Source organism: Alosa pseudoharengus, unplaced genomic scaffold (genome assembly GCF_046254945.1).
Source record: "Alosa pseudoharengus isolate Yale_2024_CS ecotype anadromous, Long Island Sound unplaced genomic scaffold, YU_APseudo_1.1 YU_APseudo_1.1_scf_11, whole genome shotgun sequence".
NCBI lineage: Eukaryota > Metazoa > Chordata > Actinopteri > Clupeiformes > Clupeidae > Alosa > Alosa pseudoharengus.
Window position 1 is genome coordinate 21,466,169 of NW_027468576.1, and position 25,980 is coordinate 21,492,148.

Here is a 25,980-nt window from a genome sequence, read left to right on the forward strand (position 1 = left end):
GGGGGGGGGGGGGTGAGTGGTGATGGGCTGGGGGATGTGGGTGGGGGGGACTCCCAGGCCTTAAAGCCAGCAGTGCTGAACCTCTGGAACAAACAGTCATATTTCACCAAGATAGAGGTAATAATATCTCATGCTCTCCGTATGATTCATGTGATTCGAGAGGTGCTTGAGAGAGAAAGAGATATCAGGGCTTTTTTGGGGGCTCCACTGGATAGATAACTCCCCTGCAATCAATAAGAGGAGGAATATGTTATGCAAACACGCTGCAATTGTCTGGGCCTGATTTGCATAGACTGTGCCTGGGGTGTAATGTATCAAACAGCACTCAGGCGGATGCACTCGGCTTAGGGCAGGCAGAGACACACACGCACACACACACACACACACACACACACACACACACACACACACACGACTGTCCATGTGTTTAACACATGCCAGCATGAATACATACATACATCCATATGTACGTACATACATATATACATAGAGGCACACAAACGTATAGCCTACATACAGAATATGGACCTGAACATATGTTATACACAAATGAAAACAACAACATGAATACACAGATATGAACTAGAGAACAGGCTGTGGCTTATAATTTAACACATTTACAATAGCGGCACTGAACAACAATTAAGCCTTTTCGCAGACATCTGTTCTGAGATTTTTTGTCCTTCTTGCTGTCTATTTTTGTCACTCCTGCTATAAACACTGACTCATGTCTGAGATTTGCAGTGTATGGTTTTGTGAGGACTTTGCATTTAAAAAGGCCCACGTCTTATGTGAAGATGGAGGGTTGTGGGAAAGCCATTGAGTGGAAGAGTGCAGCCATTCTATTTCAGCTCCCCTCTTTCGCTCTCGGGCTTACACTCTCTGCTCTGTCCTGCGTCCATGCAGAGATGTCGCCAGCGTTGCCGTTTCTGCTGTCAATTAAGTTTGTGCCACAGACAATGAATAATCCAATGTCATCACACCCTTAGCCTCTTTCAGCTCTGCTGCCTGTGTTTGTGAGTGTGTACATGTGTGTGTGTGTGTGTGTGTGTGTGTGTGTGTGTGTGTGTGTGTGTGTGTGTGTGTGTGTGTGTGTGTGTGTGTGTTTGTGTCTGTGTGTGTGTGTGTGTGTGTGTGTGTGTGTGTGTGTGTGTGTGTGTGTGTGTAAAGCTGCTTTCAGCTGGATAATATTGTGGCCTCTGTAACAAGTGTGGTAATGATTACATGATAATAACTGCTGCATCACAGCATAAGCCATCTCCCCCCTTTCCCCCTCTGCTCTCTCTCTCTTCCTCCCTCTAACTTTTATTTCTTACACTGTCTATTCGCTGTGAATCATCTACAATGAAGGGTCTGTCCATGTGGTGGGTGTAAACGATGAATCAGCACAGTCTGGTAATAACCTAACAGCTCTGCAGTCTGTCGCTGACATGGACAGGGACTTTTCAGGATGACTCTCCTTTAGCGAACATGGAGGTTGGGAATACTGGGAACGTCTCACAATTCTCACATCTTCTCATAATTCTCACGAAAAACTAAATCCCTTTTCCAATTCCAAATAAACAGCCATTAGACATTTTGGAAGTGGAGTAAGTTACAGTGGATAAAAGGTATTTAGAATGTATTGTTAATCAAATGGAAACTCAAGGAGCAATGGCACAACTACAATAGCTACCAACGCTAACTCTAGCACTTACCACCTGACTAGAACGGACACTTGACTCTATGGAATACTTATTGCTGCACTAAGTTGTCCTTGTCACACTGTAACTTGATTGTTTCCCTTTTTGTCGCATTGGTTAAAAAGCATCAGCTAAATGTAATGTAATGTAATGCAATGTAAAGTAATGTAATGCAATGTAACACTACAGAGCACTCTTTAAGCTATTGGTGCGTTCAGTGTACATATCTTCAACACATTTCAGCAGCCATGGAGCCCGAATAAATCTTGTGTGTACCTCAAACACTCCAGTTGAGTGTGGCCATTCCACCAGCTGTGCCCATTCCCTTCAACCCTTCCTACTTCCCCTCAAGGTGCTTACATATTTTTTATAGCCCTTTTGTTTCCTGGTCAAAACCCCAAGTTGTGCACCCAGGGCCAAGCAGGGGAGAGGAGGGGGGCACAGATGACGGAGCTCTTCCAGAGCAATTTAACTTGTTGTTTAAATATAAACCAATTTCCTGCTGTAAAGTTACAGCTCATTGCTATCATGGATTAGGGCTGAAACAACAGCTTAATGGCACATTACGGGTGCAACCATATTATTAATTACCAATCTATGTGACACAATCCCTGTGAGAAGAGGGAAAGAATGAGAGCAAGAGGGAAAGAATGAGAGAGGGATAGAGGGAAAGAGAGATGGAGAGTGAAATAGATGGATTTAGAAGAAAGGCGGGAGGTAAGAAAAATGGACATTTAATGAGCATGGACTTTAATCAAAAACAGCCTGTTTTGATTTTTTTTTTTTTAACAAAGCAGAAAAAATAAACAGAGTGGAAGAAGAAGAGACACGCTGAATTACAGTACATGTCGCCATTTTTAATTTCCCTTGTTAGCATGGAAAGAAGCCCCGGGTGAATATATATTTGTATCACCGCTTCCACAAATATCATCTTTCACATTGGATTTGTTAAAATGACTTCAGTGAGGGGAAATCAAGCAATACTTTTCTACCCCATAATGAATACAGCAGAGAGCTGATCATGTTTATGCCAAGAATTCAATACATTATTTACAAGTGGGCCACTAATAAAGGCAGGCTGTTCATTTACTAATGATTTAAAATACCTCCGGCATTATTCCAATTAGTCATATTAAAAATGAAAATGACTCAAATAAAATCAAGTAGGAAGGACTGCAGAGAAAGGGAGAGGAAGTGGTGGAGTGTTTTATTTTGAGTCAGGCTGAAGTCATTAGCAGATTACTGCACTTTTAAAGCATGCACGCGCGCATACACACATGCACACACACACACACACACGGGCGCACACACACACACACACACACACACACACACACACACACACACACACACACACACACACAAACACACACATACACACACACACACACACACACACATTGTCACCACACAATGGGAGCATTAGGTTTGAATGAGCAAATGAGGAAAACCATATTTTAATTTGGGAGTTGGTTAAGCACCCTACTTGTGCAGCCCTCAAGAGCAGAAAACAAACTTGGGATGGCATGCACCTTGTTTTGAATAATGATTAATCTAAATCGTCCTTCTTGTGAGATGAGAAACGTTTTGGAAAGTGCACATAATTAAAAGAATTAAATGACTGCATTTCGCATATCAGTACAATGAATGAAGCTGATTTTATAGTGGTGACTCATACACTGTTGTGATACAGGTACCTAGGCAGTCTGAACCCCCTGTCAAATAACTGTACCGGCACGGCCCCATCATTCAGTATCGTTGTATGATCAGAACCAGAGCACAGGAAGTCTGAGGAAGGGCCGTAAGGGCTTGAAACGTTACCAATAAAAAATACTTAAATGGGAGCTCTCCAGTGTGCAGATCTTCACTTTTTCTTTTCTTTTTCTCAGAACCAGAGCACAGTCATACATCTAACACACACACACACATGTCCTCCAATGTCTGGGTGATCCTCAGGGCTGTTCACCAGGTTAAGAGAACACAGGGCTGTTCTCCACTGGGACTCGCCACTGCTGCCTATTCTATCGAATCTCAGCTCATAACCTTTGACCCTCAGGCTGACCCCTGTGGTCACTACACAGATTGTGCAATTTGGAGAAAAACAGGCATATGCGCAATATGACCAAAACAATTTCATTAATATGCTCTGTAATCTCCTCAAGCCAGCGTCTGTCATTAGATGAATGACAAGCCAAGCCGTGGAATACATCTACATAAACTTCTGTAGAATGCCATATGGAAGATAACTAGTGAGATATGACTATGGAGGGAGACAGCAAGAGAGAGAGAGAGAGAGAGAGAGAGAGAAGAGAGAGAGAGAGAGAAAACTTGCATGGCAAACTTCCTGATTAATATTAACTCCAGGGACGCAGATTTAGCCAGATTCCACTAATTAGATCATTACAGGATGCTGGCAGAATATAGTGGAGATTTTGCCGAAAATAATCAAGACAAAAAAGCCCCTGAAAGACATAACAGGCATGGCATTACATAAAAGGGCTTATTTGAACACACTGGTTGTTTAATGGCAATGGTGAGGTGTTTCTCATTTCTTATTACTTCTCAGCCCGTCGGTGGGATTTCTCGCACAGATGACATCTCCATCTGCCAGCGAACATCCAATTAAATACACCAAATCATCAATTGGAAAATGTATTTAAATTTGTTAAGCTTGAAAATTGAATTGCGATACTTCACAGGGGCCAAAAGGGAGGGAAAATGAGAAAGGCAGAGATCAATACAGCTTTTAATTTTACCCCTGATTGGTTATGTCAATATTGCGCAAAAAAAACCTCTCTCCCAGTCGTTTTATATTTCAGGGCCAAAACGAAACAATCTGAGAGATTACGACGCGCTGGCTCTGTGAGCTGGAAAGATTGTATTAAAGGGGGGAAAAAAGTCATTGCACATATCAGATTTCTGAAAAATTTCATCACGGTGTGATTTAAGAGAGGCGCATTGAACGCTTTTTGAAATCTGGGCAAAATAAATACCTGATTTCACAGATAAACATAAAGAGAAGCCATCACACGTGTGGGGTCTGAGTTGAAATTAGTTTTTTTTGGTTGCTTTACTTCTCCCAATGGGTACCGGCTTACACTAGTTCTTTTATTTCACTTTGGAAGAGTTAGAATAAGGACTACACTGAAAAATTAGGTGTGGAGAAAATAGGTGAGAATGGGACTGGAATTTAAATGTGTAGTCTACGAGCTTAATTCAACCTCAAGAGACAGACCAGGTAGTGAGTCATATTCTTTGCTTTGACACACTCACACACTCTCACACACACACACCATGGAATCCACACTTTCTATCCCTGATTCCGTTATCACAAGTGGCAGGTGCGTTTCTTTGCATTCTATTGTGCACCCTATGGCAAGTAGAAAAAAAAAATCCTCATCTGCGTACGGCATATTGCCACAGGACAGTACCAAGCTGGAGGGGTTTGTGTGTGTGTGCATGCGTGTGGGTATGTGTGTGTGTGTGTGTGTGTGTGTGTGTGTGTGTGTGTGTGTGTGTGTGTGTGTGTGTGTGTGTGAGTGTGTGTGAGTGTGCGTGTGTCTGTGTGTGTGTGTGTGTGTGTGGAGGAGAGATTGTCATATGCTGTATTGTCATTGCTTGCAATTACAGCGCTGTAGATGTGCACACCTCTTGGTGACCTCTGAGTCAATTCCCAAATTAATTTTTGTGCCTCAGTCCTCTTTTCTATTTTTTTAAGCCATTCTCACCCTTTTGTTTCCCAACCCAACAGGCTGAATGGCAGAACTGGGCTGGGTGGAAACAGGGGATGATGGGGGACAATGTCTGAAGGCAGGGTGTACTAAATGTCAGGCATCTTATCAGAGGAGCCAAAATGGCCGACGCAGCGCCGGCAGCAGCAGCTGTGGCTACTCACTTGATCAGGAGGATGATGGAGAGCAAGCCGAAGCAGACGGATGCCACCCTGAAGACCGTGTGGTGAGTGGTGTTCGGGAACGTGGTCAGCAGGCGGTAGACGAGGTAGGGCACCAGGACGAACAGCGCTGCGGCCGAGAGCAGGATGGGCCAGGTCTTCCACTGCAGCGCCACGGCTCTCCACACGGCCCGCCTCTGCAGCTGGTACTGCAAAAGAGAAAAGACACACACACAAGCCCTGGCTTAGAGATGGAGTCGAACAACATGAGGGCAATGAGGTATGGAGTTCAGCTGAGAGGCATTGTAATAGCGCTAACACTTTAGCTCAGGATACAGGTTCACCTCTACACCTAAATGCGCACATTAAGGGTACGTTCAGACTAAGCGTCTTTTTCGCAGCTGCCGGCGTCCGTTTTACATTATAATCCTATGGAGTAGACCGTGTTTTCAAAAAAGTCGTCGGCTTCTTTTAAAACGCGACCACAACCGTCTTTTTCTGCAGCTCAGAAGTTGAGAAATATTCAACTTCTAGCGGAAAAATGCCATACATCATGCTGTCTTTTTTACAGCTGACCAATGACAAGCGGATTACCGAGACCTGTGGTTTCCCATGACAACAAGTAAAAAATGGAGGTGACAGAACACCGGTCGAGAGATTCGTTTTAGTGTCTGAGCATAGGGAATTGTTTGACATGACTTCACAACTTTACCATAACATACCAAAAGCAATAGCCAACTCCAATTTTTTCTTCCGCGATATGTTCCACACGTAACGTTAGTCACTTCTCCTATCGCAAAAAAAAAATTCCGGCAGCTTTTAGGAACAAGAGCGCTGGCAGAATTTTTTCCAAACTGGAAAAGCGGTCTGCATAACTTATTTTCTCAGAAAAAGACGCTAAGTCTGAACGTACCCATAGGGAATTAAAACTTTTGCTGCCATTATACATTAGAAGCTAAATTTGGAAATTTTCATCATATGACAATGAATGTGTGTGTTGATGGGGGGGCGGGGGGGGGGGGTGTGTGTGTCATAGAGATACTGTATAGTGAATAACACACCACTTTGGGTTTAACAATGATTGTTATCATCACAGCACAGGGCCCTGAGGGTCAGGCCGAGGGGCCAGCAGAAAATAAAAACAAACAATGGCTCCCCCTTTTGTAAAAGTAAACAACAGTAAACAGCTCCTGTGACGGAGGCGTGTGCTTTTGCACCTGTCATATCACTGTCTCTCCCAGGCCTGCAGGCACAACCCTATACTCCATTACACACACATAGACACACACACACACACACACACACACACACACACACACACACACACACACACACACACACACACACACACGGACATACACACCACAGAGGCAGTTTAGTCACTAGGTGAACCCTCAAGCAGTTATTAAGGTCTATTCTATGCTAAGCTAACAACACCAGCTGTAGTAGACATTCAACTATAACTTAGTTAAAACAATATCTGAGGACACTTTTGGGGCATATTGAATCCATTTAACAGAGTGGAACCAGTTAGTTGAAATTACAAAATATTGCGGCATAGAAGAAAAAGACAACCTTCCCTGTGCCCTTTACCTCGCAAAACAGCGGACTAAATTACCTCAGTATATAATTTTGAAAAGGAGGCACATAGCCCAAGGCTTGGAACACACTACTATTCAAACATATTCCACAGATGGCCATGACATAAAGCAACTTGTCCCTGAGGGTATGTTACTGATGTACTGGATGAGTTATGGCTTGAGCTTTTCATACTTTCAGTGTCACTGTATGCACATCTCAAAGTAAACATTCAGTATATTTGCTGTGTATGTAGAGGGATGGCTGTAGATGGGACTGCACACTAAGCTTTTCCGTAAACAGCCAAGTTTAAACAAGCTCTCAATTCAGAGGATAAGAACTCACAGACAGTTGTTTCTCAAGAAATCCTCTCAAATGTCACTTTCTGCTGAGTGCAAGGACACCAGAGAGATCAGAGGGTTGAATCAGTTTTAAATTGAAAGCAGTAAGAGACCAAACTGACTTTACAAATCCTCATTTATTGGGCTTGCTAAGGCCATCCTTAAAAATATTCTTGTTTGCAGTAACAGCCAAAAAAAAAATAAAAAATGGGTCGGTAGGTAGGTCAATATTTTTTTTTCAAGATTCAAAGTAAAAAAAAAGTACAATTTTGGTCATGGTGATTACGTAGGAATGAATTTACACAAATGTGCATATCGTGACGTAACTGACTGGGTCTTCAACCCATGCCTTCAGGCGCACCATTGCAAACCTCATTCTGGTGGGGGGGGGGGGGATGGGAAAAGATCTGGGTACAGTTCTTCCAGAACCTCGTGCCAAGTAAAAGCGTTATCAGTTTGTGTGAATGAAACGAAGCGTAGGCCATAGTGTGACATGTGTAAAACCAATGGTGTAGTGATGACGCCACAGGGTTTTATTTAAGTGAGCCATGTAGTCAATTTATATTCACAATACTTAGGCCTACTAAAAGAAATATTATTTTCAAAGTCCATAGCTGTCCCTGTGCACAAACCTTCAGTTGAACAGGTGCAGGTGAGGCCGGTAAGTATAATCCAAGAGTGAAAGATCAAAAATCACCGCACACTGATCACTGTTAACTTAATATTTATTTTAGAACGAACAACGCGTTTCGCCTAGCGCTTCATCAGGTTCGCTCTGTACCAAGTTAACAGTGATCAGTGTGCGGTGATTTTTGATCTTTCACTCTTGAAATATTATTTTATTGCATTTGTATTGGTTGTTTAGAGTAAAAAAAACAATCGGTCGGTATTAACGCAAGTTTACAACTGGCAAGTCGGTCGGACTAAAAGGGGAAAAAAAATAATATTTGGGTTGACAGGGTTGGTCGGGTTACGGCAAACAAAAATATTTTTAAGGATGGCCTAACTTTCAGTCTTTAAGAATGCCTTCTGAGAGGCTCTGAAGGCCTCTCCTTTTTGCAGTATATTGGCCTGTAAGTATAATGTTTGTTTGTTTGTGTGTGTGTGTGTCCTGCATGTGTGTGTGTGTGTGTGTGTGTGTGTGTGTGTGTGTTTGTATGTTCTTGGCTAAATAACCTGAGACTAGGACAGGGAAAAAACGAAGAAGAAAACGAAGTGAACACCACTCAGCGGACATCCGAACCACTGCTGCGTCTGATATTTGAACAGCGTTTAATTAGTGTCCGAAATTCATCTGCAAATGCGCGGGCGCCGCACTCCCTTCAGAGGTCCACTCCATCCATTAATTACACGCTCGGTGGTGAGTGCCATTGAGCCATCCGCCATGTTTAAGGTTACATCAAGCCCCAGTAAGTGGCTGCCTGATAAGGAGATGCATCCATCTTCATTAGTCAGCTGTTTCTGTCTGGGTTTGAGAGAGAGGAAGGAGGAGATGAGAATGGTGGTGTTAGGTTAGGGTTTAGGGGTATGTGTGTGTGTGTGTGTGTGTGTGTGTGTGTCTGTGTGTGTTTGTGTGTCTGTGTGTGTCTGTGTGTGTGTGTATGTGTGTGTGTGAGAGTGTGTGTGTGTGTGTGTGTGTGTGTGTGTGTGTGTGTGTGAGAGAGTGTGTGTGTGTGTGTGTGTGTGTGTAGTGGTCTTAGGGAGGAAGTGGAAAGGGAGCGAGGCCCATGTCAGTGCGCTACCCCACAAGCTGATAGGACTCATCCTCGCGAGCAGAGCCCTTAACGGTCACCTCCTCCTTTCGCTCCAGACAGAGCCTAATTAATCCTACAGGAGGGGGTGGCGAGGAGAGAATACGAGTTGATGTCTCCTTACTGGGAGTTTCAAACTCCACAGGCCCCTGGACCTGATAATGGAGCCTTGGCAGCAGGAGGCGAGCGTGAGGCTATCACTGTTGCGGTCATACATTAGACATGCCTTAGATGTGGTCCAGGGGAAAGTCCTTCAAGGAGAGGCACCACTGCACAGACCCAACACAGGCCCTTTAGAGAGTCCCCACAAGCACACATCAAAGCTCGCGAGCAAATGTAAATAGAGCCAAGTTCCTAAAGTGGATAGATAAGGGAAAGTGGCTGTGTTCTACCGTCTGGCCTGTCTGAGAAATAAACGGATATTTTCTGAATGGTCCCTTTCTCCTCTCGCTTCAGTCGTATCCATTTCCCTCTCAAGCTGAGACATCACTGTAGGTCACAACAGCCTTGTGCAAGCACTCTGTTTTACCAACTACGAGACTTTCTTAGTGCCTTTCCCATTCAAATTTGAATCATTAATGCATATAACCATTATCCATGCCACACGTCCAAATAAAAGGATACTTCACGATGACAGTTGAGTTGTTGTGTTGTGCTGTAGTTGAGAGAGTGAACTGGGGATCAGGGGGCAGATGCAGGTCCCTCTAGAACACTCCTTAGTCCTGGTTGGGGAGGCTTTTGCTCAAGGGCCAATGCAGATTATTTCTACTCCATTCTCTTCTTGAGTCTCTTGTTCAATCTTTCTGTTAAATAATTTCTTAGTCTTTCCCTCTCCTGGCCTCCAGACGTTCTCCTGTTTTTCTATCACTCATTTCTCTGTCTGCTCTTTTTTCATTATATCCTCTTTTTTTATTTTCTCCTTTCTTCCCTCCCTTTGTCTTTCTACCCTTGTTGAATCTCCATGCCTCTTCCCAAAATGGGCTGCCTCAGTAGTCTTATGTACTATTTTATTGTTGCAATGTCACAGCAGGCTACTCAAGACCAACACCGATGAGCTATTTGATTTATTCCACATCCGACCTTTCCAAATAATTTCCCAAAATGTCATAAGCCATAAGGCATATTTCTGGTCAATTACTCAAGGAAAACAGGACATCGATCCCAGTTTCTACTCAAGCCAAAGTGCAGCGTACACACACAGATGGAGTACGATGCTTATCAATGTGTAATGAGATACTCAGTGGTCACTCTTCAGAGACTTGAGGGTCAGAGTTCAATGGCATCAACATCCTTAAAAGGGCCTAGTGATAGATAGATAGAAGCATTTGCTTTTGGTCATGACCACTGACCACCTCCATTTTGTTAGATGTGTTGTTGAGGTAGAGGTTATTCTGTATGTATGTTGGCCCACTTCCTGTAATAAACGTACTGTTTATTGAATGTTGATAAAAAGGACATTCTAAGTTGCTTTGGCTTGCAGGTTGAGTTATGGTTCTGCTTATGACTTATGAGTGGATTTGCTTTAGGTTCAGCTTACGGAGTGATCTTTGAGAACAATGGATCATATAAGCACAAGGGGCCAAAGTGATTGCTTTGTGATTGACTGAGCATGTGCTTGTGTGAGTGTGAGTGTTGTGTGCAAATGTGAGCTTGTGTGTGTATCAGTGATGTGCAGGTCCATTTACAGGCGACCCAAACTCAACCGATCCTATATTTCAACCTGACCCGACTCGAACTGCGAATATTATTAAAGAGGAAATTATGCCTGACCCGTAATCTGATCCATTTTTTGCATAGTAATTTGTAGACTGCAGCTTATATACATATATACTTGAATTTCCCCTGGGGATCAATAAAGTATCTATCTCTCTATCTATCTATCTATATTTAACAGACAGAATTGCCCTTTCTGTCAGCTATGCCAATCTGAAGCATTCACGACATCCTTTAGTTAAACAAATGCAGCAAAAGTTCAAGATGGACAAAACATTACAAAGTGTATGATTCAATGCGAACAGTGGTGTATGATTCAATGCGAAGAGAGTTGAAGAATCTGTTGTTCGCACAAATGCTCTGAAAAGGCCATTGTTTCCTTTCTTATTCCGAGCCTGATAAAGTCAATGTTAATTTAATTTTCTTTTCAACTTCTCATTCTTGTCTTTCATCTGTAAATGACTTTAGGTATGCTGTGCTCACTGTCTTTTTAATACGGTGGGTTTTGTACACATGTCGATGCTGATAGGATAACACCACCGACACACACAGCAAACAAGATAAAACTATCTCAAAAGCCTGTTGCACATCGTTGCGCACTGCTGGAAATTGTAGCAAAACGGAGCAAAACGTTTTGCTTTTGAACATGCCCCAGCTTTGGCTAGGAGCGCACGCAGCATCTTGTCACGTTTAGAAAGTAGCAAGGGCATATTACTTTAGTAATATTGCCTTTAGGTGATATTTGACTAATATGTTTACATTTTATTTTTACTGACGCCCACAAAAAATAAAATAAAATGTGTTTGACATATAACCGTGGGTGACCATGGGTCACCGCTAGCATCCGTTTATTTTGGATCAGCCCGTGCATCATTGGTTTGTACTGCACGCATGTGTACAAATGAACAGAACGTTATATATGACCAGCATGATCCCCTGCCCATGTGTAGTGGTGGGAATCGGGCCAATTAGGTATGGGTTGGTGGTAACCGGACACCTGTTTTTCTCTTCACTTCCGACATGATAGAACAGCAGGCCTGATTGCCGTTGAGATTATAGCCGGCCTCGACTTTGCTTTTGTTGTCTCTGACGAGCTCTTTTCAAAGATTCTGTCATTTGATAAACCCATTAGTATGGTAGGGCAGCTTTTAATTTCAGGTCACAATGCCTCCTCGTCCTCCATGTGGAGAGCATACAATGGCTATCTCTCCCTCCAGAGAGGTCTAATATGGAACAATTATAAATGGCTGGAGGTTAATGGCTGCGTGTTATTTGGACTGTTAGTTTTCTACCTGAAAAGTTACGAGGGAGGGGTGAAATTGTTTTGTTACAGAAACTTCCTCTGCCTGTCCTTTCTCTTATTCTGCCTCAATCCTTCTAGATAATGGCCATAACTCCCAAGGTAAAAGCTTTTCAGAGAGCTAATGTGCTTTCATACAATAGGGGCTCCAATTTTTTCATTACTTCTTTTTGATCAGCGGACAGGTAAGGAGGAAGCGAAATGCACATGTCAAGATAAAGATACAAGGTGGAGAGCAGTGTGAGGTCTTAAATAAGTGTACAACCGTCAGTACAACTCAAGATGAGGTGAAGGAGTGAGAACGTTTTTTGTACAAAGTTGAAAAGGTACTTTTAGGTGAAGATATTAGCCTTGCATGTCCCCTCTTCTTCCCTCCCTCCTTCCCTACCCATCTCTTAGTATGCCATAACCAGCAATCAAGGTTGTGTTTAAACCACGGCTTTATCGAGGGCCAAAGCAGCTCTGTGTAGGTTAAAAACCCCTCAAAGGAGTGACCATGCACACCAGGAAATCTATCCAGCACAGGAAATCTGATTACCCTAAAAGACTCCAAAGACAGGGCACAGAGACAAAGAAAAGATACCTCTAATAGATTTTTCTGTCTTTTCTTTTCTCTCTCTCCCTCCCTCCCCTTCCTTGTCCCTCTCCGCTCCATCTCTCCTGCCCTCACTCTGAAAACAAAATGCTCAGAGTCTGGTATGTACATCAGCCATATTGAAAAGGACTAAAGTGGTTTAATGGAGAGAATCACATAATGGCCTGTTTCATCGACTGAGTCCAAAAGCATGGCAGCATGGAGAACATAGAGTGGCCGTGCCCTAACTGGTTTAGGTAAGTGTAGTAAGAGGCTCCTTTCTCTGCGGGTCACCAGCTCATACCCCCCCCCCCCCCCCAACACACACACACCATCTCTTAGTAGAATATTGAGTGCCTGAGGCAAATACATAAAAGGTACACCCATAAATGTATGCGTTTGTGAGAGTATGTGAGAGTATGTCAGTGTGTGTGTGTGTGTAATCTAGGAGGGAATATTTGTGTGTGTGTGTGTGTGTGTGTGTGTGTGTGTGTGTGTGCGTGCGTGCGTGCATGCGTGAGTGTGTGTGTGTGCATGGGTGCGTGCGTGCATATTTCTTAATGAATGCATCTGTGTGCTTATGCTCATGGCTGTGTCATAACTGTGATTCACAACATTTCAAAAGTTTGTATGAATCTCATATCCATGACTTTACTCTGGGGCATCAACTTGAAATATCAGAAAGGACATATGTTTCTGGAAGAAAACGATGACCTAAATGCAAAAATTACGTCTAAGCCAAGAAGGCAGGCTAGAGAGTCATTCTAAAAAGGATAAAATAGCTCATAGTTAAAAGCTGAGTCCCACCTACTAACAGACTACTTATCCTAATTAAACTGAAATCCCCACGGATGAGATTGCTCGTAGAGAGGGAGTCAGCTTATTTTGCCTCTCTGTGAAACACACACACACACAAACACACACACACAGAGAGAGAGAGAGAGAGAGAGAGAGAGACCTAGCTCTCTTGTTGTCATGACAATAGCGGTGGTTAAGTGTTTGATATAACTCAAGCATTTAATTGCCTGCTTGTCCACCATTTAAATGCAGTAAATCCAAAATACCTCTGAACTACAGCAGATTAGAACATCTAATTGAATGTAATTAAAAAGGGGGAATGTGCTCCCACAGATCGCCGTCCAACCCTCACAGACTCACACTTGGAGTAGAATTTTAATTATTTAGAAAAATAAAACATAGTGAAGGTGGAAATATGCATACTCGGGATGGAGAGGTTGTTCTGGCTGTTGTGATTTTCATAGTAGTGTTTCTAAGAAGTGGTTCAATATAACAGGACATTTAATTGAGATCTTCTTCAGGGATTTGTTTTTGTTTGCTTTTCTTTATTGGAGAAACTGTGCAAATACAACTTTACGCATAGTGATAACTACAACTTAATCTTAAGACAGCAATGTGTTAATCAGATCCTAATGTTTTATGAACGTGACCTTTTGGGAGCCTATCCAATCGATCAATAAGCAGGCAAGTGGCCTATTGGGATTATTTAAAAATCCGAGATGCAGGAAGTAGGACACTATTTATCCTGCTCCAATCATTATTAATGAGCGCACAGTTAACCCAAATACAGTTTCTGCATCTGTTTGCTCTGCTTGAGCAGGAAATTATTTTGACTCTGCTTCCAAACTGGAAAAGAGGAGAGAGGACTACAGACCATCTGGTTGCAGCTGTCTTTAAATGTGAGGTAATATTGATCGCAACGTAGATCAGATGTTATCATTTCAGTTAAGAAGAAATACACACATTTACACAAATTCAGAGGTTGAGTGTGAAGGACAGTGACTGTAAGATTGTAATAATGTATTATGAAAAAAATGGTGCCGTAATCCTAAAAAACACAGCCTGCAGAAGTGTCAGACACACATTGTCACTCCAGGCATTCCTGGTTGTGAAATTTATGGAAACAACCATGAGAACTCCCCCCATAGGGCAAGCCCTTAATGACTGATCAAATCTACTAGAAGGTTCTGTCCCCTCACAAACTACAGCTGGAGAGAGAGACAGAGAAAAGGGCAGAGAGCTAGAGAGAGAGAGAGAGAGAGAGAGAGAGAGAGAGAGGCTGAAAGACACAAATGTCTTCAGTGCTGGAATGAAAGGAGATTATTAGTAGCTTCAGAGAGAGGGGGGAAAAGGCCTAAGTAAAAACATGCATATTTGGAGTCTTCCTCCTGGCCCTTGTTTTGCATAAACGCTGCTGGAGCGGCGAGGCTGCCCAGAGAAAAGGCCATTTGCATAAGTTGATCAGAAGGCTGGCCCTCGCACTGACAGGCCTGCCCCAGCCTCCTGACCACCACAGGCAAGTCTGACCCAGTGGATCATGGGATAAGAGGAGACAGAGATGAGCTCACGAATGACAGCAACACTGTGCACAGATTCAGAGAATTGGAAGAAAAAGAAGTTCCCTTAAACATTATGGGTCCTTTCATGGTTGTTTTAACATAGTTAGTATCAACATAGCTACATTCCACGATAGACTCTTTGTGTGTTGTAAGTGACATCACATAATAACTATTAAAAAACGAGACATACAGAATGTCATACACTATACATTATCTTTTCATGTAAATGGCTATTTGTGTGTTGCTTGATGACAGAGATTAACATTAAGGACAATGTGAAAGGTGGTAGATCTATTGTTCAAATATTTGATGACTATTAGAAAAAATATATTGAGGTCGGGGAAGAAGAAAGGGGAGCAGTGTGTGCGTCTGTGCGTATGCGTGTGTGTGCGTGTGTGTGTGCGTGTGTGTGTGTGTGTGTGTGTGTGTGTGTGTGTGCCTGAGGTGCGGTCGGGTTGTGGATTGCTTTATTTCCCCTTCTCCTTTTAAAAAGGCACTGAAGTGTTTTTGCTTCCCATATTTGCCAAAAAGACACTTCTGAGCAATTGCATCTCATAATGAGCTATGGTTCGTTAACCAATTTAATTAATAGCTGAATCGGATGGATGTTGACTCTGTCAAACTGCTGATAATCAAAAGGAGGTGCTGCTTGCTTTTTCATTAACACTGCAGGACTACTGAACTTTCTCTCTCAAACACACACACACACACACACACACACACACACACACACATGAAGAAAAACATTTGAGACCATGCATGCATAAAACAAACAATCAATCATGGACACTTCAACACACCCACATTTAACTATACTTCCAGACACACACACACACACAGTTGTGCAGTCACACTTCTCCACACTAGCTGAAGACAACTAGGGACATGTGTTCAGAGTGGAAAAAATTCCCGTGCCAATGGAAGACTTTAGAGATGCTATCCAAGCTTACATGGCTAAAGTCAAAACACTGGCAGTCTTGTCAATGAGGATGACACTCCTACAAATGAAGGAGCTGTTATGAGAGTCAACTGGAGCCATGTCGCCAGGGCACACACAAACACGAAAAAACACACAACTGCACGCACAGAAACACCCAAACACAAACACACACACACAAAAACCCACAACTGCATGCACAGAAACACCCACACACACACACACAGACATACACACACACATGCACGCACGCCCGCACGCACACAGGCACGCACGCACACACGCACACACACAATCCAGCAACCACAGATACACGAAAACACTCCTTGGGAAATTAGCAAAAACACACCCAGGAGTGATCCCAAATGAAAGTGAACAAACAAGAACGCCTTCCAAGACACACAGCGGAATGTGTCGGCAGACAGAGCGGCCTTTGTGCTCACCGGTCTTGATTTTTTTTTTTTTCTCGACGTGATGTTTTTATTTTGCCTGTCGCCGTGAGTGGCTGGTGAGAAACAGGCGCTGATGGCACTGACGCAAAAGCTTGAAACAGGCCTCTTTGTGTGCGCCTTGTGTCTGGCGTTGTTTTTTTCTTCCTTGCTCTTCCTTGTCTCTTTGTGAGTGAGTCCTCGTCTTCTTGCTCTTCTCTGTTTATGTTTCCTCTTGTCTTATCCCCTCCTGTCTGTCAGGCCCTTTTGAATCACTCTGGTCTCTCTCACATTCTTTCTCTCTCTCTATCTCTCTCTCTCTCTCTATGCCTTGGTCTCCCCTCTCTTCCTCACACATCTTTGGTCTCTTTCAACCGTCCTTTCTTGCTCCCAACCTCACACACCCTTCCACCCCCAGTCACTCTTTCTTTGTTCACATTTTTCCACCTCTCTCTTTCTCTCCATCTCTCTCGCCCACTCATCCCCTTCTCAGTGTGACCTGCTTGTAGCCATGCCGGGGGTTGAGTTCCAGCCAGCGCACTGAGAGGTAGTGGAGGTGGAGGTGGTGGTGGAGGTGGGGGGGGGGATGGTGGCCAGACCAGTGAGTCCATTAACTAATAGAGATTAAAAGGCTGATGCTGGAGAGCAGCGCTCAGATCCCGGCTCCGGCCTCCCTCAGATTACACTTCCAAAGCGCGCGGCTGATTGATGAGAGCCATCAGGCGCTCTTGGAGTCTCCTCTTTCATTAAGGTGTCCCACTCTCTCTTTCTCTCTCTCTCTCTGTCACTCTCTCTTTCTCTCTCTCTCTCTCTCTGTCTGTCTGTCTCTGCATCCAAACACAATGTATGACATCACTGTCAGACAAATACCATTTGGGGGGAGATTTGACAGGAAAAGGCATTTTGTTGGACTCCATTTGTTTATTACTTCCCTCGAACACACACTCCCTCTGTCTCTAAAGCAACTAGTGGAGGATCAGTCACGGTAGTAGTATTAGTGGTAGATAAACACAGGTAGGATTCCTGATGGGGAGGCGATATGTGTGTGTGTGTGTGTGTGTGTACACATGTGTGTGGCTTATGTGGAGAGGGAGCTCAGAGAGGAAAGTCATTTTTGGCTCGGGCTCTCTCCGCCCGATGGCTCGTGAACCCGGGGAGAGAGAAGGAGGCCTTTGGCTGCGGACAGAGAGGCCTCTATCTACCCCCACGCTGGCGGACGAGCCCCCCCACCAGGTCCAGCGCAGCTCCGGCTGTGTCCACAGGAGCGCGGAGGCCGACCACAGAACACGGGGAGGGGGGCGCACACAGGGCTCTTCAGATACGGGTGGGAGGCACAAGAGGGGCATGGTGTAGTAGAACACACACACACACACACACACACACACACACACACACACACATAAACAGACACGTACGGTGGGATGAAGGTTTTTGGGCTGGGCGCCAGTGGAACATGAAAGACAGAGGGACCAGAATAGCCATTTGATCACGGTTCTAAAAGTCCCCGCTATTGATTTTAGGGGGGTGTTTATACGTGTACCAGTATGTGTGTGTTTGCAGACGTGTGTATGTGTGTGTGTGTGTGTGTGTGTGTAAGTGCAGGGTGGGTTGGGGCCCTTCGCCTCGGGATAAGGCACTCTGACAAGGCAATCAGCGCGAAACAAATTCAGCAGCCGCGCGGCCTCAGCCCCCTCGTCGCTCAGCCTGATGAGCTTTTGAAAAATGGAGAGCGGCCGGAATTGGTTTTGTATGAGGGCCTTCAGATCTGTCTCTTATCAGGATTATTGCCACCTGTCTTCATCGGACGCCACAAGTCCGTTTATCCGTCTGCCTCGGCCCTCACTCTGTGGCTGGCCGAGGACATGGCAGGCTCACATGCCCCCTTAGAGTCACAGTGACTCTCTACCCAGCTCCCTCTTTCTCTCTCTCTCTCTCTCTTTCTCTCTCTCTCTTTGAAGTCCCTCAGTCTTATCACTTTCTTTGTCTTTCGTGCCATTTATCATGATCCTTTCATTCATTGCTGTCTTTTCCTCTCTTTGTCCGTGCTATATAATCCGAGCTTTTGTTTCCTCGTCTACTGCCCGTCTATCCCTCTTTATTTCTCTCTAGATGTTTCTCCTTTAACACATGTCTCTCTCGTTCTCTTCCTCCGTCGTCTCCTCTCTGTGTCTCTCTCATGCAGACCAGGCAGCAGGAGTCGGCTGAGTGACTTCCACCCCAATCTGCTCATCACATGTTAAAAATTTCAGCACGAAAGCTTCATCAGTGTGCATGAATGTGTGTGTGTGTGTGTGTGTGTGTGTGTGTGTGTGTGCTGGGAGGGGTGCTGGGATGGCAGGTCTTATAAAGCCCTATTATAAAACCTCATCTGCTCCTGCCTTTTAAATTAATGACAGATAGTGCGCCGCAATCGAGTGAACCTCCATAATCGGATAAGTTACTCAATTCAGATAATGAAAGCTCCGGGAACCTTTGTCTTGGGGACGGTGATATCTCTTGTGATCAATCAAGGAGAAGCCGGAGCACTTTAGATATTCTCTCCCCTCTGATCATTAATATAGCAATAAGAGAGAAACTATTATTTTAAAGCCTCCACAAAAGGATCAATAGGAGTGATCGATAGTCATATTCTGTCTAACTGTGTCATGCTTCTCTCATGAAAAAAATGTATAAGACTGTGTGTGTGTGTGTGTGAGTGAGTGAGAGAGAGAGAGAGAGAGAGAAAGAGAAAGAGGAAGAGAAGCTGGGACAGATTGAGAGAGAGAGTGAGATAGAGATAAATAGATAGATAGATAGATAGATAGAGAGGGAGAGAGAGAGAGAGAATATTCAACATGGCTTCTACAATACACCCTTTGTTCACAGAGCCAGGCTTCAAATAGCCCATGTGAAGGTTGAACCAGAGGGGGTAGCACAGATGAAAGTAATTGGCAAAAGTGACTATCAAGTGGCTTCATGCATACACATCTTTGGCAACGAGGAGACTTGCTTTGCATTACATTCACATACACACAGGAAGAAACACATTCTCCTTCACACACACACACACTCTCTCTCACACACACACACACACACACACACACACACACTGGAGATATATATGACAGCTTTAATTAAAAAAAGAGAGGTGCCCCCAGGACAAATGGCAGTGGATTGATTAATGAGAGATTATAAAAAGCATCAGAACCGTCAGTGAAGCACATTTGGCCAAAACCGAGGGCTTATTAGTGTTGTTACACAACCCTCAGCTGTGCTGGAACATCAGGGCTATCATTACCGAGAGAGAGAGGGGTAAAAGGAAGGCAAAAAGGGTCAATATATCAGCAGGCATCTCACACAAAAGCCCCTCTTTAAACTCTCTCCACCTCTCACAAGCTGCTCCGCAACTTTAAACAGCTCAAGGCATCTAGAGGGGGGAAAACCAATAAGATCCATCGTGTTTATTTAATTTTTTTTTACATTTCTTGCTTTTCACTTTCTTTGTTTTTCCTCTCTCTTTCAGACTCTCCTTTTTTTTCTTCCTGTCCTCACCACACCTGTGCTGAGGTCTGGAATAACCTGCTCGGCACACCTGTGAGATTCTGAGTAAACACTGCTAAGAGGTAGAGTGCCTTCGGAGAGACGGTCTGGACCTGATCCCATGTTTGCTTCAGAGGCACATGGAGGTTTGCTTTGGAGCTCAGTACAGAATAAAAGGCCTGAAGGAAGTCATCTGTAGAGCTTTAGGCACCCCTCAGCGGTGTTATACTGGAATATGGAAAGGCTGTGGGGTGTTGAGACTGCAAGAGCCATATTAGCCCGATCTAAAATAGGAACGCACAGTTGCAGGTTGGGTAACAGGAAAATAGATGAAGTTGAAATTCAAGTGTTTTTTGTGAGCTTTGAAAAGAAAAATAAGTTAATGGGAACAGAGCAATCATCCAAATAATGTGAACTTTATCCCTCCAAAATATGTAATCCAAAATTGCGGCTTTATGCAAACATTTGCTGGAAGACAAACTAATTTTGAGGAAGGGGGAGGGGGGGGGGACCAAAACAAAACACAATCTTCCCTTGTGTGCGTCTTTGTTTGGCTGAGTGCATCAGACTACCTTATGGCAGTAATTTTGCAAATGATTGGGGCTGATAATTCACTGAGGGATGCAAATTGGAATGATTAACAAAAACACAAATGCATTGGACTGATGAGCGCCTCTCTCTAAATCCCCTCTCCCCGTGCGCTCTCCCTCTCCCTCTCACTGGAGCCCTGCTCCACTGAATAGGATACTAAGTGCAAAAGAACAGATGAGAGCGAACTCGATCAATTCTCTATAAATTTCCTTGCTGACTTATATTTGAGTGCATTTCGAGAGGCACTCTTTATATTACGAAAGCCTCACTCAGAGTTGCCCCTGTGTTTTTTTTTGTGTGCAAGATTCATTGACTGGTTGGTCTGCGTCTTGGCTGGCACCCTTTCTAATGACAAGTGAGACCATCTGCATCTGGAGAAAGCAGGTTGTGTTTTTGCAGTCTGGTAACATGCATCCTCAGGAGAAGAGTATTGACTGAGGTTAGAGGTGACCTGAGATCAAAAACCTATTAGACCCAATTTTCCCTCATACAAAAGCAGGTGCAAGAGCAGAGTCAATGCTTTTGAGGAAGTGCTGTTGGACAGCGAACAGCAAAACAACAGCAGGTTATCTCTCCAAATACGCCTTGTTCGATGGAGGCTGGTGATCACATTAATAAATAACAAAGCAAATAATGTTTAGTGCAAATTTCCCTGAAGAATGTGTGTGTCTGCCCTTAATCAACTCATTTGAAGTATGCTTTGATTAAAGCAGAAATGAGTTGTTGTTTCCTCAGGGATGTATCTTCTAGCGTTCTTTTCACTTCTTCATTCCCTCTCTCTCTCCCTCCCTCTGTTTTTACCCACACTTCAATCCAGAGTGCTCATGTTGCCGCCCACAGGTATAATCATCCAGAAAATTAATAATCATTTTCTTGGACCACGATAAATCATCTTGCTTTGGACAATTAATAATTGCGGAGAGGAGCAAGATCTATAATTACAATACTTATGATGCATATCGTCAGGATTTAAATCCTGCATTCTCCCGGCTTAATTCACATACAGGTTGCTGGGCATTAGTGCCCTTTCCGTCTCACTGGGATGTGTTTCAATCAGCAAAATCATTGCACACTTTAAAGCCGTATGCCACTTCATTGAGTCTGTCAAAATAAGCTGCGCGAGGGAAACGGCGCCAGAAAACTTTGCAAAGTGCTGTAAAGCCTCTTCCAAGCTGCTAAAATGAACGTTTAAGTAAGGCAATCTTTACATGACTCCTTCCACCTGTTTTTGCATGTTTGTTCCCACAACTCAACTCTCATTTGACCTTGAGCACTAAACCAATTTCTCCCCGGTGCACACCACACCCTGTTCAAGGCCAACAACCGAACAGATGACGCAGATGAAGTGGCGGCCTCTGCAGATGGGCCCTGGCGAGTGAGGTGAGGTGATTTCGTGCGAGGATCTCTCTTGCCTAGAAACCCTCGTATGGCCCCACAAGCTGTGGGCCTCATAGAGTCCACTGTTTGTCTCAGTGGCTGCAGTTAGGAGTACCACTCAACAAATTAATTTCCATTTTTTGATGGAATTTCGTCAATGGTCTCTTCCCCCAACACATTTTATCTGCTCCCTAAGTAGACCTTTGTCCTTTTCCATTGAGACCTTTCTGTTCACAGGCTGGGCACACGCACACACACACACACACACACACACACACACACACACACACACACACACACAAAACTCTAACAGATACAGACACACATATTAAAACATCTCATTAGGCCTGTTGAGAAGAGCACTCATCGCAATCCAAGCCTCCAAAACAGAAATAAAGCTTATGACTTTCTCTGTCACTATCTTACACACACAAACATACAGAAGCACCTCTTCCTATGCCAACACTTCTAGGTAAAGCAGCCTTTACCCACGAGGTCAATAAGAACAGCCTAAGCGTGCACACGCACACGCACACACGCACACACACACACACACACACATACACATACACACACACACACTCGAGAGAAGCCCCCTTACTGTGAGTGGAAATCAATTCAATTCAAAACAGCATGATAATCTCAAGCTTAACAGACTCATTTTCTCACTAATAATAAGGCCGAATAGGCGTTTTTTGCATAGGTTCTCAGGAGTCTGTCGGCATTCATCCATCGCAACTCTATAGGCTGATTATTCAATTGTTCTCCAATCCCCTTTTGCCGTGATTGCAGCCTTTTCTCCCTCTGATTGCTGATATGCCCCTCTGAAAAGATTCCATGATTTATGGGGAATGAAAGCTGCAATGAAAATGTGTGTCAAACTACCTCCATGGTTGCAAAAGACATTTAGATGTGGAAGTTGGGCAATTATGATTGTTCGAGAACAATGCAATTCATTACATCTCAATGAGACCCATTGTGTTCATGGTTAGGACTAGTTAATTCTACAAGCTTTTCAAAACATTTTTTTTGTTGAAATTTGAAATTATTCAGTTGTAGTGATTGTTAAATATGCTGACTATGTAAGAGTCAAAATGACAATTGAGAGGATGTCTTCCTCAACTATTTTCCCTGTAATACAAACGAATGGGGGGGACATGTGAAGGAAATAAACAAGCATTTTAGTTCCATTATATTTACTCACTGCACTTTGTGTTCTGTGCAATTGCAAGCCACATTCTGTTCCCAACACTAACATGGGCAAAGTAAGTTTTGAGAGATCATAAGGCAGGAGCAGGAATGATCTAGTTTGTAAACTGCTGTAAAACTGACATACAAAAGTGAAAGAAAAGTCCTTTTTCTTAGTAATCTGCAAAAGAAAAGCAAAACACTGTATCTGTGAAAAAAACTTACAATTACACTCTCACATCTTGTGGTGGACTAAGCCAGACTTATAAATGACCACAGAGTTTGCAAATTCAAAACATCATTAACCCTAATTTCAACATCAATCAAGACACAATTAGCAAATTTACCAATATATTCAGGCTCCATCAAGGTGTTGCATATGCCAGATGGCAAACTAGTTTGTACAAAATTAGTGTGTGTGTTTGTGTGTGTGTGTGTGTGTGTGTGTGTCTGTGTGTGTGTCTGTCTGTCTGTGTGCGCAACTGCGCGTGCCCAGCTTTTACCATTCCTAACTGCAGTGCAGCAGACTGGCCAGTAGGCTGAACCACTCATGCATTTCTTTCCATCTGTCCCTTTAACAGAAAGAGATGCAGACAAACTACAGCGGGAGGATAAGGAAAGATATGACTTTTTACTCAGAGATAACACGATGCCTTTTTGCTAGACGCAAGCTTGTTTTGACGATTAAAGCAAGATTCTGACAAGGATGGTTCTAGGTAGGGGAGGGGAGGTGGTGGTGTGTGAGGGGAGTAGGGGAGAACGCTGAGTGGAGATGACAACTATCAGAACAGCTCGTCATTAGATCTCCCTCCGCTCGCTGAAATTAATCAGCGGAGGGAAACGTGGGGGTGTGTTTAAGTCCGGGACATCAAACGGGACCGGCATCTGAAAAGCTCCGGCCTTTGTAGAGCTTGTTTACACTCCTCCAGCCATTCAAAATGTCAAACGTATTTACTCCAACATCAAGAGCATTGCGGCCTTCCTCTTCTATTTGTCAACACTGGTAGCCACTGAAGCGGTACTTGGGAAAAGAGAGAGAGAGAGAGAGAGAGAAAAAAAACATATAAAGGAGGAATTCCAGATTTACTCCTACTCTGAGTAAGAAACCACGCTGGCCACTTCAATGCTGTGGATTCGGTCGCACTGGGCCAATGAGAATGTTAAAAGTGTCCAGAAACACACAATTTGGAGTCACAGGCACAAGACGTTGGTCGCTGTGTGTGCCGGCTCTGTTACTGCCTCTCATGGGTCTCCGAGAAGACTTCCTGCTATAAGTCTCTCTAGCTATCAAGGAAAAACACTCTGATGGGGCACATCAAGGTCAAATAAAATCATGAGTTCAAAATTCATAAGTTTCCTCTAAAATAACCTTTTTTTTTGAGGGGTCGTTTTAATTTTGTGACTGCGGAAATAGTCAATTATTTCTTCTCACTTGCTCTGTGAGGAGAAGTGTCTGATGGGTGTAACAGATTGAGGTGTGTAAAAGGTGTGTGTGTATGTGTGTGTGTGTGTCTGTGTTAAAGAGAGGGAGAAACAGAGGAACACTGCTAGAGAAAGAGTGTGTGTGTGTGTCTATGTGTGTCAAGGGGAGGTCATGGCAAGCTTGGGGGGGGGGGCTGGCACTTCATTTTCTGATGAACTATCTGCAAGCCGACGGTCACCACTGCAAACAGGTGAAGCCGCTAATGAAAAGAAAACAGCCCCCCCAACCCCCTCCTCTCCCCTCCACTCTCCTGCTCTTCATCCGCAGGCTGCTCCTGCAGGACCCCTAATACTCCTGTCTCTCTGAGGCTGGGGCCGCCCGCTCATGCCTATTAGGGCTCAACAAATATTTCTTTATTTGTGTCCAAAATTAAGGATAAATATACATAAGGACACAAATTTGACAAGTGCAATAATTGCTCAGACATGATTCAGTCATATGACTGTTGACAATAACAAAACAGCAGCAGCTATTTCCAGGATGAGCACATTCCCCTTGCTCTCATGATGAAATCAATGATGATAATATCAGATCTGATGTAATTTGTATCATAAAATACATGTCTGAATGGCTAAAAAGAAAACTTTTGAGTTTTAACAAAGCAATTGGTAGGCTATTGATACTGTAGGTGAAAAGATTGGTAATTTGTTTTACATGGATTCAATTACCTGATCTTGCACATGGTGAATAGCCCTACATAATAGATTCTAGCGGCATGTAGGTTCCCGCCCTTTTTGCCATCCTCACAAGGGGGGAAAACATACAAGGATACAAGGATACAAGGATACAAGGAAGTTTATTGTCACATGCATATAGTTACTGGAAGTAAGAAATGCAGTGAAATTAAGTATGGTGTCAGCCTATTTGTGCATTTATGGGGGGGTAAAAAGTGCAGTAGAAGAGGGGTTTAGTAGATTAAGTGGCAAGGGCTGCATAAGAAAGGTGGGGGAGGATTGCGATTGGGGGGGGGGGCACCAACAAGGAGCACCCAAGAGCAACAGGGGCAAGGAGAAACTCCCTTACCAAGGAAGAAACCTTGGGCATATCCACGGCTCAAGGGGCTAACCCAACTGCCAAGGGTCTTGGTGTGTGTGTTGGGGGGATGACAAGGGAGATGGGATAGTGTGCTGTGTATGTGGGGAGAGGGCAGTGTGCAATATGTGTGTTGGAGAAGCTTCCTCATGAGACAATGTGCTGTGTATTGGGGGGCGGGGGCAGTGTGCTGTTGCTAGCAGTGTAGCATTGAATCAACGTGGAAAATCGCTAGCA

The 25,980-nt window shown here is 43.8% G+C and overlaps 1 protein-coding gene across 1 annotated transcript in view; it reads right to left on the reverse strand.

The window, feature by feature from the left end:
- The window catches only part of LOC143116995 (uncharacterized), a 111,299-nt gene that overhangs the window by 13,329 nt on the left and 71,990 nt on the right, over positions 1–25,980 (reverse strand). The window contains exon 4 of the mRNA XM_076278421.1: positions 5,578–5,783. Coding sequence (XP_076134536.1) covers positions 5,578–5,783 — 206 coding nt within the window. The remainder of the gene's footprint in view (positions 1–5,577; positions 5,784–25,980) is intronic.